This window comes from Hemitrygon akajei, chromosome 4 (genome assembly GCF_048418815.1).
Source record: "Hemitrygon akajei chromosome 4, sHemAka1.3, whole genome shotgun sequence".
Lineage (NCBI taxonomy): Eukaryota > Metazoa > Chordata > Chondrichthyes > Myliobatiformes > Dasyatidae > Hemitrygon > Hemitrygon akajei.
Genome location: NC_133127.1, coordinates 28,278,777 through 28,295,591, shown reverse-complemented (window position 1 = coordinate 28,295,591; position 16,815 = coordinate 28,278,777). Strand labels below are relative to the sequence as shown.

The window sequence follows — 16,815 nt, the reverse complement described above, 5'->3', positions numbered from 1 at the left end:
TCCTCCTGTAGTTCACAACCAGCTCCTTTGTTTTTGTGATATTGAGGGAGAGGTTGTTTTCTTGATACCACTCTGTCAGGGTGATGACTTCTCTGTAGGCTGCCTCGTTATTAATTGAGATTAGGCCAATCAGTGTAGTGAGATGACCAAAATCAAGGTTGTTTTCATGACACCACTGTGTCAGAGAGATTACTTCTTCCCTGTAGGCCATCTCATTATTGTTTGAGATTAGGCCAATCAATGTAGTGTCATTGGCAAATTTAATTAGCAGATTAGAGCTGTGAGTGGCAACACAGTCATGGGTATACAGGGAGTAAAAGAGGGGACTTGGTACACAGCCCTGAGGTGCTCCTGTGTTGAGAGTCAGAGGGGTGGAGGTGAGGGAGCCCACTCTTACCACCTGCCGGCGATCTGACAGGAAGTCCAGGATCCATCGGCACAAGGCAGGGTCAAGGCCGAGGTCTCTGAGCTTTTTGAGCTTGGATGGAATTACGGTGTTGAATGCTGAACTGTAGTCCAAGAACAGCATTCCCACATAAGCATCCTTCTTCTCCAGATCAGTGGCTATTGTGTCTTCTGTTGATCGGTTGTATCGGCAGGCAGATTGTAGGGGGTTCAGTTTGGTGGTAGAATGCTGCAGATTCATTGGAGCAAATTCACTAGTTTGTTTCCTAAGATAAAAGAGATTGTGTGGACAAGGGTTTATCAAGTTGGACCTGAGTCCTTGGAGCTTAGATGATCTTAATAAAATGTAAGATTCTGAGGGAGATTGAGAGGGTGTTTCCCCTACTGAAGATATTGGACTAAAATGTCACACCTTTTAGACAAAGATGAGGGGAAATTTCTTCTTAAAGGGTCTTGAATCTTTGGAATTCTCTGGGGAGCTGTGAGTATGGACTAATTGAATATAATTAAAGTGGAGATTGGCTAAGACACTTGGTATACAAGTGGTTTTGAGGCTAAGTCTAGATCAGCCAAGATCTTAATGGTGGAGCAGACTCGAGATGGTTGGCTTACACTTCCTCCTATTTCTTATTTTCTGTTTGTTGCTGTTGTACATCTGCCATAGGGAGAGCTCATGCTCTTCTGTCACTGGTGCACACAAATTCTTGCTTTGCTAAATTGCATGTGGATCTACTGGAATCTGTGCAGGTCTTTACTTGCCCATGATTCTATTTGTAAAACATACTTTTCCTCACTTTCATAAAATAATATGAGAAATCCAAAGGGGCACCATTGCTATCTGCAGCTCATGTTTACTTCACCAAAAACTTGAAATCCAATTGCTAAGCAGAATTTTCATAACTCAACTACATTAATATGCTGATAAATAGGAAGTGGGTGTGTGATTGGCAAAACGAATACTTTGGTAACTGATTACTTATTCGTAAACTTGATTCTCTGTTCAAGGTTGTAAACTATTTTGGAAAATCCCAGATATAATTCTGGATATTTTTGTCCCATCAAGTTTTTTTAAGTTTCCAGGGTACAGAGCAATAACAGCTCTAATTAAAGAAAAGCCTAATTGATGGCACAACTCAAGAATATTTGTGAGAATACTTTTACTTGTATTCTGTTGCTAATTTGATAAGTTGTGGTATATCTGGATTTATGGCTTGAAACATAGATTTCCATTCTACTCTTGCAAACAAATGAACAATAGTCTCTCTGGAATAAAATTAGTAAACTGGCAAAATGGAAAGCAGGGATGCTATCCGCCTGCGTGATTGTAGACCTTTTAATGAAAATATACTTGAATTAGAATGACAGCCAGAGGATTCGAGTAATAAGCTGACAGTGAATTCCTTCATGTAAAAGAAAAACAAAATGAAGTTCTGTTTTGGAAACTAATGAATTCCACAGTAGTTATTTGATTACACTTGAAAAAATAACTGGAGTAGTTTTGAAATATGTATTTAGCATTAAGTGTTAGTGAAATTTTCAATCAAGTTTGGTATGCAGTTTGGCCAGGATGAACTAGAAGATATGTTGATTTTGAGTAAATCTCATTCAGTTTTGTTATTTCATACGAAGGCTGAAGAAGCAGACAGAGAGGAACGCCGAAAGTTGCAGCTTCTGAGAGATGAAGAGAGGAGAAAGGACGAGGAGCGATTGCGCCTTGAAGAGCAGAAGAAGGTATGGATACTGTTTTGATTTTTTATTTATTTTAATTGATTCAACCGACACTGCCACTTCACAGAATAGAATGCAAAACTGATGTAACAAAGAAAATGTTTGGACAAAGAAAGTATTCTGCCATTTGACATCTGCAGCTATGCAGAACAAATCTGAGCAGCTGAAAACTCATTAAAAGAGGCAGCTTTGAATTATCAACAGGCTGGAGCAAAAATACCCTCAGTGGCCATTCTGTTAGGTACTACTGAGTGTATGTGTATGGTCTTCTGCTGCTGTAACCCATCCAGTTCAAGGTTTATTGAATTGTGCATTCAGAGATGCTCTTCTGCACACCACTGTTGTAGTGTGTGGTTATTTGAGTTAATGTCGCCTTTCTGTCAGCTTGAACTAGTATTACCATTCTCCTCTGATGTCACTCATTAACAAGGCATATTCATCCGTAGAACTGCCCTTCACTAGATGTTTCATTTCTTTCTCACACCGTTCTCTGTAAACTCTAGAGCCTGTAATCTTGAAAATCCCAGGAAATCAGCAGTTTTTGAGATATTCAAACCACCTCGTTTGGCACCAACAATCATTCACAGTCAAAGTCACTTAGAATATATTTCTTCCCCATTTCGATGTATGGTCTGAGCAACAACTGAACCTCTTGACCATGTCTGCATGTTTTTATGCATTGAGTTGCTGCCACAGGATTGGTTGATTAGTTATTTACATTACGAACAGGTGTACTTAATAAAGTAGCCACTGCTGTATATAGTACCAGTTCAACTGCATTGCTATATAAACTTTTTTATTGAGGAGCGGGCCTGGAAACAATTTACTCACACTTTAATCTATCTCACATTATTGGAGAGGGTGAATAATCTAGCAAATCTGCACTTAACAAGAAAGCCAGAGATCCCATTATAAAAATAGTAATGCAGATATATGGACTTACTGTTCTTTGAAATTCTAGATATGACCTCCTTTAATTCCTCAGAGTTTGCCCCACCTTCCTACCCCCATCTGTCTCTTTTCCAGGGCACATGGCTACCATTCTTACAGCCACACTAAATGCCACACTTCATGATTCAAAGTGCATTTAGTATCAAAGAATGTAAAAATTATACAACCTTGAGATTTGTTTGCTTACAGGCAGTTGCAAAGCAAGGAACCTGAAAGAACCCAGTTTAAAAAAAATAAGACCAACCACAAAGAAAAAGTAAAAAAAAAACAAAACAAATGATGCAAACAATAGAAGTGATCGACAACAGCAGCATTCTGAACCAAATTGAGTCCTTGTATCAATACATGATTAATTGTTATGTTCCAAAATCTGGACCAGTATGCAAGATGCCTTCACAACCTTGTGATAAGAACTCATTGATAATACGATATTCTCCAGTAACACTTCAATTATCTGTCTAGTTTGATTTGCATTTCCAAATCATGCATATTCAAATCAAGATTGAAAGAGCACAGCTGAGTGAAGAATACTGTTGATCTTAAACCTTAAAATTTGCCAGATATATGTTATTCTTGCATTATTTGTAGGAACTTTGTTTATTTTATCCTATTCTTCTTTAAATGTTCACTTCTTTATTTAGAATAACACACACAAAATTCTGGAGGAACTTCAGCAGGTCAAGCAGCATCTATGGAAAGGTAAAAAAAGAATCGACGTTTCGGGCCGATGCCCTTCATCTGGAACTTTGGGGTCTAGGCCCAAAACGTTGACGGTTTCTTCCTTTTCATGGATGCTGCCTGACCTGTCGAGTTCCTCTAGCGTTTTGTGTATGTTACTCTGAATTTCCTGTATCTGCAGAATCCCTTACATTTTAAAAATTTATAATTAATGCATATCAAAATTTGAAACTCCCTATTAAAATATGGCAACCTACATTTTTTAAAATGTGTGGCTGCTGTTCTTGTGCGTCTGTAACTGGAGGCGGACAATACCCACAGTTTTGCAACTGCCGCTAGTCGTATGATTTTGAGTAGGTGGTGCTTTAAGCACTTAGATTATAATACATACAGTAGGTCAGCAACAATATTTTCAAGTATTCTAATGACTTAACATTAAACTGCTCAATGTGAGAGATAACTTACCACAGTAATGCATTGATGGAAGTTAGTTAATTCATTTGTTTTATTTTTAATCAACATTCTTAAATTGGCCGAGTTATTGCTTCATTGTAAGCATCATTCCAGATAGCATATATTCTAGATTCTCACTTTTGTGTACTATTGAGTCATAGAATTATAGAGCACTATGCACAGAATGAGGTCCTTTGCCCTATCTAGTCCATACCAAACTGTTATTATACTTAGTCCCTATTAACCTGCACCAGGTCTATGGCCCTCCATAACCCTTATCCAGACTTTTCTTAAATTGGGGGTTCCCAACCTTTTTTTATGCCATGGAGCCCTATCATTAACTGAGGGGTCCATGGACCCCAGGTTAGGGACTCCTGTCTTAAATACTGTAATCGAACTTGAAGTCAGCAGCCTGTTTTGTTGACCTCGAGGGAGAGGTTTTTTTCAGGGTACCATGTTAGCAAGCCTCTCTATCTCCCTCGTGTAATCTGACTCATTGTTATTTGAGATGCGCCCCACTATGGTGGTTATTATCTACAAAGTTGTAGATGGAGTTAGAGCAGAGACTGGCCACATAGTCATGAGTGTACAGGGAGTAGAGTAGGGATCTGAAGATGCAACCTTGTGGTGCACCAGTGTATAGTATAATTGTGGTAGAGGCATTGTTGCCTCTACTACTGCTGTTGGTCAGGAAGCCAAGGGTCTAGTTGCAGAGGGAGGCATCGATACACAGTCCAGAGTTTCCACTCCAGTTCAACTCCACTTCACTTCTTGCTTCCAACTCCGCTTCTATAGAGACTGATGAATCTTCCACATATGGAACATCTGTCACATGTGACTGATCATGTGGTTGGATGATGTAATATTTGGTGTTCTCTTAACGTTGTTTCCTCTCCTTATGATGGAACGTATGAATTATTGTGGGCCAGGAATTCCTGCAGGTTGGTGCAGTGTTACACATTTTCAAGTAGGCTTTGGAGCTTTTGTGAATTGTTTCCTCTGTTCATTTGGTAACCCTTTGCTGTGACAAAACTTGATGTAGAGGTTTTGCTGTGGGAGTTTGGTGTCTGACATTTGAATGACATTAGCAGAGCTTGCTAAATGTACCAAGAGCCTTGATGCAGGAGATATTTGTCCAGAAGAGGGAGCTAATATTGTAAATTTTGAGGTTTTGTGGAGACAACATTGGCAGTCCCTTTCCAACATTTTGAGCCACCTGTTTTAGATATTCCATGTCTCAGGAACTGCATGTTATCATTGCAGCCAGCAGACTGAGGTTTGTACCCTGTTTGAGTTCTTCAAACAATCTATTCCTCTGACAGCAAAGTTTGTGCTGGAGCAGTGAAGGCTGAGGTGAATTTCATCATCAACAACTGCATTTTTTTTTAAAGAGATTGAGGCAGAAGTTAGCTTTGTCACATGTACATCGAAGCATAGAATGAAATGTGTCATTTGCGTCAATGACCAGTACAGTTCAAATACGTGCTGGGGGCAGCTCGCAAGTGTCACCATACTTCTGGTGCCAACATAGCCTGTCCACAACTAACCTGTATGTCTTTGAATTGTGGGTGGAAACTGGAGTGCCCAGAGGAAACCCACACGGTCATGGGGAAAATGTACAGTCTCCTCATAGAATTAAAGTTCATTTGCTGGCGCTGTAATAGTGTTACACTTACCACCACACTACTGTGCCACCCTGCTTTATGATGGCTCCTAAAGTACAGATAATGGTTTGTATTTGTTGTGGGCCTTTATTAATTGCAGAACTGCAGGCTGGTTTGGCGTTGACCTATAAGAGCAGTTTCTCAGAGGATGTTTCTGTTTGCCGATCTTTGTGGATCATTTATATGCCTTGGTGAATAATTTGATGATGTCTTGAAGCTCAGCTTCTTGTTGAGGCTGAGTCAAAGTCGTGAGTGAGATTGTGTACAATGGAAGATGCCCCTCCTTGCTTTACTGTTTGAGTTAAGGTCATGTCCCTTATATCTCTTGGATGGATGGAATTTATGCTCCACTTTAAAGTGAATTACCATGAGCTTTGATGCTTCTGTCCTTGCATAATATTATACTGATAAATAAGGAAATTTTCTGTTCTGCAATGTGGAACCTAATTTTAAGTAACATACTATTTCCTGTGTAGATCATCAGCAAAAAAGTTTGATTTAAAGTAAATAAAAAATATAATGAAGCACGATGATGTTTCTGATCAATATTGCAATATTTAAGCAGGATCTAGTAATTACATTTAAATCTAACTGATCTTTTTGCTGATTCTGTTTGTTTAATAATATTGGTAGAAGTTCAATCTCAAAGTATTTAGAACAGCAAAGCTAATGTTCTGTATGGTTATAAAGAATTAATTGAGTATGTTGCTCTTTGGTTTAATGATCTGAGTGTAAAACTAAATAGATAACCAATTTGTATTGTGAAAGCACTTGTATCCCATTTGATATATCACCAGGACATAATAAACAAGTTGCTCTGTCCTAAAGTTCGATGGCATTGTTGAGAGTTCAGAAAGTTGTAGCCAACATTGAGCACCTGTTTGTAATTCATTATGTTCCCCAAGGGACCACTTCAGTACAGTAATAATTCAGTCAAAATCTGTGGGCTCTGAAGAAGTTGCTTATCAAGTTTGATGGCATGACTGGTCAAATTGCACCTGATTCTGCCCTGAAGATAAAAGATTCTTTTGGTTGTTTTGGAGATTTTTTATTGTGTTTGATTGTGTTTGATTTAAGATCCAGGCAGTTTTGCAGAATTGAATCATGAAGTCTTAGTTCAGAGCAGTTGTTAACTAGGTTATTCAAAATGGGAAGATAAAAGCAGCTTGTGTTGCTTTTTGGGTTGTTTTTTCCCCACTTCTATAGGATGTTTTATTGGCTGATGCTTAAACATGTAATTTTGATTATGTTTAGTGCATTTTTATTTGTATTGGAACATAATTTTTACTTAATTTCTGTAGAATTAATGAATTTTTAATCCTCTCAGTGAGATCATGGCTGAACTATGTTCAAACCCCTTAATACTCCAGTTAACAGAAACTGATCCTTCTCAAATTCAACATTGTATGTTACTCATTTAAGTTTTAAAAGGATAAAAGATGTTCCATTTGAGATGCATAAGGTTGAAAAGTAGCTGCTGAAAACATGTATCCTCTTACAGGGGAATCTGGAACTCCAGGAATTAGTTTTCAGGATAACGGTTGAACCATTCTAGACAGAGTAGAGAAGGAATTTCTTAAGAATTTTAAATCTTTGGAAGTGGAATAATATTTTAATATTTTCATACCTTATGGTGGGTTGCAAAGGGATTATGGGGGAGAGACAGAAAAATGGTGCTGGAAATGATCAGCCATTTCCAGATGATGAGGCAAGCTTGAGGGAATGTGGGCCCATACCTGCTCTTCTAAGGAAGATTTTCTTCCTTATTGGAGGTGCTCTCAGATTTAACCCTTTGATCAAATTCACATAGAAGCATTTTCTTCTCCTATATCCTTCCTAAGTGTTGGTAAATAGCTAAGGCTGTCGTATCCTTTAGAAGTGAGATTGAGAATTCCTGCTCGTAATGCTTTCCTTTGAAAATGAAACAATCTACAGTCAGAACTGTGCAGAACTGACGTAGGACAGTGAAGCTGCTCAAATGATTGTAGATGGAAAGCAGCAATAGTAGGGCCCACACTGAAGAAGCTGATATGTCAAGAGGATCTAAGTGTCGTACTTTTGTTTCTCTTTGCTTCAAATTTGTCTCATGTTATTAGTAAGATAGGAACATAGTCCAAAAATTTGAAAAGGACCTTTTAGGAATGAAGTTGTGAACACAGCGGAGGTATGAAACTCTTTCATATACAGAGATTGCTTGCTGAGTCAGTTGCTAATCTTAAATCTGAGATGGATTTTTTTTGTTAACTGGAAGTGATAAGGGATATGAGTAGATGGGATTGGGTCACAAATTCCCCATAATCTGTCGGAATGACAAAACCGGTCCAAGGGATTGAACGGCCAGCTCATCATCCTTTCTTTTTTACAAAAAGAACATCCAGATCTTTGGAGGTTTGTACTTGGATGTGAGCATTTATGGCTTATTACTTGTTTCCTTGAGAAGATGATGAAGGCCTTGCAACAAAAAAAATTTGCAACAAACTTCCTTGGAGTAATTGAGAAAGCGCTCGCAAGATTTTGTCTTGGATATAAAACAGTAACAACGTATCCCAACATCAGAATGATAACCTGATTCAGAAACTATAGTGTTCTCTGAATACTGTTCATAGCTTGAACCATTTGGGCTGTAGAGTACTTTGCCTTCAGATTTGCTTGGCATCTTTACATCTAAGCTGAAGTGCTGGGGGTGGAAAGGGACTTCCCAATACCAATTAGGAAACACAGTTATGCAAATTGTTGAGGTTGCTTCCTATATAAGTGTGGCATATCCTCATAAACACGTAACTGATTGCAATGCACCTGCATTGTGCATGAGTTATATATTTCAGCTGCAGATATGTAGTTCACAATGTGCACAAAAAAATTAGATTATTTGTATTTGACTGGATTCAATTGTAGACTGGAGTTTATTGAAATATCTGTAATGCCACTTTCGTTTTATAAAAAAACACTTCTTTTGTTGCCATTTTTTAAAAAAGGAAGAAGAGTTGAAAAAAGCTTGGGAAGAAAAGCAGCGCCGTGACCATGAAGAATACCTGAAATTGAAAGAATCATTTATCGTTGAAGAGGAAGGAATTGAAGTCCAAGAAACAGAAGAAGAGGTAACTGATCAAACAAACCCATTCAAAAGCTGAACAGACAGTGTGCAGCAGCCACCAACTACCGGTTCCACACTGCATGGTGGAATTATAGTTGAAAATCATATCATATTTTCTTTATTGATTTAGAAGTGTAACCAGTGAAATGGTAGCAAATTAAGGAAGAAAATTTGCATTCAAAAGAAAATTGCATTAGCATCACATATATTATGATAATTTTCTATTCCTAAATTTAGTGGGACAAAAGAATTATCATTATTTACTGAGAGTTCATTGCATTTTTAAAAGGCTTTGATAATCTAATCTAAAATAATGCTTATGAAATGTACTAATGTTGACTCCATTTTGTGGCTGGATATTTTGGATGTAGAACTGTTATTTGTGGCTCACTGCAACGTTGGCCTGACAAATCCACTCTTCAGTTCCTTCTTTGTCGCCCTGCAATTTCTTTATCCCTCTGAATAATAGATTTAGAATTTCTAATTGATCTGTTGTAACAAGTACGGCTGCACAGTTGTGCTGTAGGGAGTGCAGTTATCCCACAGCTCGAGTAGCCTGGGTTTCATTCCCATCTTCAGAGCTGTTGCTGTGGAGTTTGCACAATCTCCCTGTAGCCTAGGGGTCTCCCCCAAGTGCTTTGGTTTTGTTCCACATCCTAAACCTGTACTGGTTGTTAGTTAAATTAAAGATTAAAGCTGCTGTAAATTGTCCTTAGTGTAAAAAGCTGTAAGGGAATCGGGCTTGGGGGAACTGTGAATTTATATATTGATTCATAACTGAGCCTATTGATATTAATTCATTACCATAGTTAATAGGGCACATGAACAGGTAGGTTACAGGGAAATAAGAGGGAGAATGGGACTGATGGGCTTGTTCTGAAAATGGCATAGACCTGATGGGTCAAATGGCTTCCTTCTATCTCATAAGGATACATAACATTGATGATGTTTAGCAAAACTACATAGTTTTCATTCCAACAAGATGAGCAATATATAGATTTTGTAGGTATACAGTATATTATTTATACTTTAATTCATAACCATACTTAAGTTATTTCTTCATGAAAACCACAATATAATATTGTTATTTTTTTCATGGGGTGACTAAATGAGCAGTTGTGAAGATTTGAAAGAGGTGTACAGGATCATAATTGGTTTAGTAGGATGAATGGGGCGAATCTGTTTCCATTGGTGCGTGGTTCAAATTTTAACACTTTAGAAAAAACATTTACGGGCGATTTATTAAAAAAGAACTAACTTGGAGGGTAGTTACAATGTGAAGTTCACTGGCTTTAGGAATGATAGAAACAGATTCAATCAGAGCCTTGAAAACAGAGCTGGATTGCACTAGAAATAGAGTAATTTGAAAGTCTGTAGGAGACACGAAGCAGGCAAATAGGACTGATAGGATTTCTCTGCCAGGCTCGACACATGAAATGGCCTCCTACGCCATAACAATTCTTTAATTTTTGTGAAGGTCTGAAGTGAAGTTTGCAGGCATTGTTGGCATTGAATAACTTAACTCTTCCTGCAGTATTTGTTCTTACTGGTGCACAATTACATTGAACATCAAATAGAAATGTTACCATAACAAATCTTAAAGGCTGTTGCAAAAGCTGAGTGGTTAACTTTACTTGTACTTTATGAGATTTGATCAGTTTTGTATGAAAGGCAGTTTGCTCTGAAACTTGTGAGCTTTCGTTTGAGGGAATGAACGCATATTATGACTAACATGCTACCTAAACTATGATATTGCAAATTCAGCCTCTGCCACTGTGATAGGATTGTTCCCCTATTGCTGGCAACACCAGCCTTCGTCTGCACTGCTCTGCATTTCTAGTCAAACACTGCCTGGACTTTTTATTTGTTCACCCAATCCCAGACCCTAGATGTGCCTGACAATGATTTAGTAACATGCTTTAAATATTTTTTAAATTAAAAATATACTATTATAGTTTAACCTGTTACATTTGAAGACCAATTGCTATTTTTCAGGATTGATATACATTATTGTCAGAAAAAATTCAGAAATAGATTAACTTTGCAAAATTGTAGTAGGAGGTGATGTTTCTCATGAACCTTTCTGCTTATTTCTTTGTTTCTGTTGTACTTCCTAGTCTGAGAGCCTTCTGCAAATGTTCATCGACTACATCAAGGTAATGATAATACTTTGTTTAATTTAATATTGTTAGAAAGGTGTACATACCAATTATTCCTGTCATATTTGGGCTTTATTTACCATATTTTGATTCCTTAATGTTGTCATAGTTGGGGAGGTACTGTGGATAAGCTGTCAGAGGCTAATTGAGACACATGCCATAAGCTCCCACTACCTATTAAATGCTCCCAATGGCATATGTCTCAAATAGCCTCTGACAACCAGGTTCTACTTCTGACATCCATGTGTGGCTTAGCTACTAAGCCTGTCGGAACAGTTTCTACTGACAGGAGAAGGGGCAAAAGCGGGTTACTGGCGCCTTCAAACCAGTCCTTTCGGGTAGATGGGGCTCCTTGTTGGCAGCTCATCTAGGGGCAGGCAAACTCTTATCTCAAACCTTTGCTGCCTTGTGGTTAAACTCACTCATGGGGAAGGCTTTGGGTGTAAACCCTGAGGGGAATAGTATAGAGCTGGAGTCTCTAAGAGAGTCCAATGTTGCGTTCAACGCTGAATAGCAACTCCTGTGACGTCGCTGTTGGAAAGCGGTATCGGTCTGTGCTGTTCCTTTGGATTCATCACCTACTTGGAAAGAGAGAGCCTGTTGCTTGCTCTCCATATTGTCCTGCCTCGGCTTACATACCGGCTTGCATATCACGTAGACAGCTAGGATGAGATCTTCATGGTCAACCCATACGGAGAACATGGAGGGCCTCATTTAGGCTTTATCGGCACTATTCTTGTACAATGTCTTCAAGGAAAATATTTAATTTAAGCATTTTCATCCTGATTATTGTAAGTTTTAAATAAATGAGGAAGAAGCTTAGAGAATAATATAGGTCTGCAATGTACTGGCACTGAGCATTTGAAGCAATTTCAATTGTGGTATTCAAAAAGAATCAGAATAGATAATTGAAAGGAAAAAATATTCGGGATATTGTAGTCGGACTAGCTGAATGTTCTCAATTAGCATTTGATTGACATGATGGGTTGAATACAATTCTGTAATTATGTGAAGCTTGCATAGATATGCCAGCGAGTAAAGCAGCATCTCTGGAGGGAGAAACCAGTCAATACCTTAAACACAAGATTCTGCAGATGCTGGAAATTCAGAGTAACACACACAATATGCTGGAGGTCAGGCAACATCTATGAAAATGAATTGATATTTTTGCGCCGAGACCCTTCATCAGGACAAAGTCAGTACCTTGAATGGGCGAACTTTCTTCAGAACTGGGTGGAGTGAGGGTTGGTGAAAGTTTTCAAAGTAGAGCTGGTGGGGAGGAGTGGACTATTAAAAACAATAACCTCTATGGAGATAGATGGAGATGGATCAGCTAATAGAGTGTTGACCATTAGTGAGACATTTTAAAGAAGTGAGATGAGAAAGGTACATAAGCATGACATTGGTAGAGAATGAGAGAGCAGTCTACCTGAAGTTGGAGAACTCAGGTGATCATTCCAGAGGGTTAAAAAGTGCCCAGACAGAAGATAAGATGTTGCTGTTCTAGTTTATTTTGGGTCTCATTCTAGTAGTGGAAGAGACTGCCAACAGACAGGACAGAATGGGAGGGGGCTTAAGAACACAATAGGAAGCTCAGTGTCACCCCTGTGGACAGAGCACAGATGACCCACAAAGTGATTACCCAATCTGCATATGGTTTCTCCAATGTAGAGGGGACCACATTGTGACCATTGAATGCAGTACAACAGATTGGGGGTAATGCAAATCATTTGCTGCTACACCTGCCATGTTATGTGAATTGTGCAGGTCTAAGACAATAGCTAGTGGGGATGTTCATGTACTATTTTGATGTTGTTCTGCATGAATATAAATCTGAAACTTGCCAAACAGTATAGTTCTAGAATCTCAAGTCTATACCATATAGTTACTTTAATTGGCAAAATTTACACAGAGAATTAGTTGACAGGGAATTTTATTCCATAACGATTGTTATAAAACTTGTAATTATTGTTGTTGAATCTCTGTATAGCTAGAGATAGCTTTATAAATACAAATTGTCAAGACATTTACAGTGTCTAAAATCTTTAAGCACAAAAAGGCATGCAAAAATGATTTTACAGCAGAGTAGATCAGATGTTAGTGTATCATCAAAAATACAATGGTACATAGAAGATTAGTGTTTTGAACAAGCAGTACAGAACTGGGTAAAAAATGCAAAATTGCATTTGTTATGGTAAGGAAGAGAAAACCACTGAAATCAATGACTTGGTGTTTCTTCAGTACATTATAGTACTGGTGAAAACCTCTACATATGTTGTAGGTTGTCCAAGGAATATTTATCTATTCAATAAGGTCAGGAGTTTTTATTTGAAAGTCAGTTGTAAAGGATATAAAAAGAATGGATATTTGATTCTGAAAACTGCACCCAGTTGAAATATCATTTACTTTATACACAAGCATACAATTGTTAGATGTTGAACACGTTAAGTTAAAACCAACTGCATCCAGTACAGATTGCTGAAAGTAACTGTTTCTTTTTGTGTTGAGCCTTGAGTCATTGTTCCGACAGCACATAAATGTATCCCTCAAACAAGGATGATTGGTTTTGGGTATTGTGGTGGGTTGGGGAGAAGATGAAGGCATGGAGGGAAGAGTTGAGTTTGGGGTTGAAATTGACTCAGTTTTTTTTAAGAGGAGAGAAAATCTTTTGTATATATTTCTGCTCCACTGCACCTGGGGTTACTGGCTGCTAAATCTGGGTGAGGAGAATAGTGTTCTTTATCCTTGGCACAAATATCCTTTGCAATGGTGAAAATATTTATCTGTAGCAACACACACAAAATGCTGGAGAAACTCAGTAGATCAGGCAGCATCTATGGAAAAGAGTAAATAGTGGATGTTTTGAACTGAGATCCTTCTTCAGGAACTCTTTTCCATAGATGCTGCATGATCTGCTGAGTTCCTCCAGCACTTTGTGTGTGTTGCTTTGGATTTCCAACAACTGCAGTATTTCTTGTGTTTATGATATATATTTGTAACTTTGTATTGCATTTGCTATCATAGCTGTAAAAATTTTCTTTCCAAATGTATTTGCGTAGTTTTCACACCATTTAGATCTATGGTTTGTTAAAACAAAGAGTGATTATCAGATAAAGTGATAGGCCACAGTTTGTGCACAGTGACTGCACATCTAGTCACTATACAGCCCCAAAGATAAAGAAAGAAAGAGGTGGCACATGGCAAGTTTAAACATAACATGAGAAAACAACTAAAAGATTTATAGAAAAGGAGGAATTAGCATATGAGATAAAGCTGGCCAGAGATATAAAATAAGATTGTAAGATAAAGAGGAGTCAGTGGATTTGCATTTCTGAAAGGCATCAAAGCTTAATGTGGAAGAAGAAGCTCAGAATGTGGGAGGATGTACGGAAGAGTGGCTGGATAACAAAAAACTGAAGTTGCAATAGATGGTTGAAAAAGGTATTAATGAAGTAATGTTCCATAAGGACCAGTGCTAGGGCTTCAACTTCTTAAAATATTTTGAATGGCTTGGATGAAGCCACTGAAGGTATGGTTTCTTTTATGGCTTCTGCCCCCTTCCTTTCCAGTCCTGATAATGGATCTTGGCCCAAAATGTTGACTGCTTATTCCCCTCCATAGATGCTGCCTGACTTGCTCAAGATTCCCAGCATCTGCAGAATCTCTTTGTGTTTATGGCTGCTGAATGTGCTGAAGACAAAGATAGGTTGGAAAGTAATTTGGAAAGGGGATAAGGAAAGGTTAAGTGAGTGGGCAAAGTTCTGACAAGTGGAATATAATGTGGGAATTTTTGAAATTGCCTATTTTGGCAGGAAGACAAAACAAGTACATTATTTAAATGGTAAAGGACTTCAGAGTTTTAAACTCAGAGAGAACTGGGTCAGATGCCGATGTTGCAAGTGTCAATAATTCCTTCCCTTCTATAGATGCTGCTTGGCCCACTGAATTCCTTCAGCAGACTGATTCATGCTGTTGATATAGAGATAATGTTTAATTTGTGGGATATTCTCGAACAAGATTCTATTTAAAAATAAGGAGTTTCCCATTTAAACCAGAGTTGAGAGATTTCTTCTTCTAAGAGTTCTTTGAACCTCTTCTTTAAAGGACTGTGGATACAGAGTCTGTGAATATTTAAGGTGGAGACAAGCAAAGAGTAAAGGGTTATGACAGGCAAATAAGAATGTGAAGTTGAGGTTGCAATCAGAAAATGGACATTGGTTTAGAGTAAACGATGAATGAATTAGAGAAAAGTTGAAGATTCTTTTTCCCCCACAGAGTGTGGCAAGAATCTAGAACTTACACATTTAAGGTGGGGAGAGACAGAAACATTGCCTGCATTTAAAGCAGTATATTTACTTGAAGAATTGTTTTCTGCAGGGCTAATAACCTGTTACAGGACAATGGGGTTGGGTAACTCTTTGTCAATTAATGCAGAAGTGTTAAACTGAGTAACTGTCTCCTGTACTATGAATTTTCTGTAATTTTAGAAATGATAGATAGACTTGACAAATATTGTAATATTACCAAACACTGAATTCTTAAAGAAATACTGAACAGTTTTCTCAGAAAGACATCATTTTGTAGAATTCTTGTTCCCCGACGTAGATGTTGTCTGGCTTGCAGAGTTTCTTTTGCATTTTGTGTGTGTTGCTTAAGATTTCCAGCATCTACAGAATTTCTTATGTTTGTATTCTAAATAAATGACTAATTTTCTTGGGGTGAAACCTTGTTCTGAAATTGTCATTTCTCAAATGTGTAATTAATGCCCACAATAAATTAAGGTTTAAGGATGCTCATTTCTGTGTGAATCATAGTAAGAATATAAATATCTATGTTATCCACTGAATTAATGTTTTATGATTTTATTTCTGCAGTCTTTTTTTTATAACTTTGAAAAGTTGTCTTCAGGCAGCCTTCATTTGAGGTTGTTATTGTTAAGCATTTGTCTCAACTTCATCTTTTCTCTGCACTTCCAGAGAAGACCAGAAGAGAGATTTTGGCAGTTCCTGGCTATGAGAACTGAATTCCATGGGCTGTTTTCCCCTTTTATTTCTCAGTCCATAGTAGACAGTTCTCCAGCTCGGCTGCTTTGCCCTTCGGCATTTCTTCGACATTAATTATTGAGTGAATTTTTTATCTCACATGATTTTCTTTTAGGATTTTCACACTTTGACCAGAGTGTGCCTCTGTGGGAATTTGTACTGTTGGTTTTGTTTCTCAATCTTGTCCACTGGTACTTCTCTTCATCATACCCTGCTGATTTGTTATGGTACTCCTGATTATGGAATCCAAACAGGCAAACTCACTGGTCAGTGATAACTTAATGTGCTCCCCTTGAGGTATCTCTGGACCAGGAGGGTTGTCCATCATATTCAACAGGAAACAATGGGAGAGGTCATAGGGTTTATGTGATCTGTCAATACATGGAGTAGTCAGCAATGTACTACACACTCTGTTGCTGGCTTGCACGTAATCCTGAGCCTACATCTCGGCACTGACAAGCTGTACCACTTTTCCCAGCCCTGATAAACAGCCATGGACTAAGGGCTTACTCCATGCTGAGCCATATAGAGGCATGAGCTCACAAACAGATTTCCAACTCAGCAGCAGAGAGGATGGAGTTTTGTGTCCAGTTGCTAGCACAGCAGCCTGTCAGGAGTGTATCTCTCCAGATTGAAAACTA

The 16,815-nt window shown here is 38.1% G+C and overlaps 1 protein-coding gene across 1 annotated transcript in view; it reads left to right on the top strand.

The window, feature by feature from the left end:
* The window catches only part of LOC140726176 (DDRGK domain-containing protein 1), an 81,423-nt gene that overhangs the window by 60,660 nt on the left and 3,948 nt on the right, over positions 1–16,815 (top strand). The window contains exons 4-6 of the mRNA XM_073042188.1: positions 2,035–2,136; positions 8,855–8,977; positions 11,091–11,129. Of these exons, the coding sequence (XP_072898289.1) occupies positions 2,035–2,136; positions 8,855–8,977; positions 11,091–11,129 (264 nt within the window). The remainder of the gene's footprint in view (positions 1–2,034; positions 2,137–8,854; positions 8,978–11,090; positions 11,130–16,815) is intronic.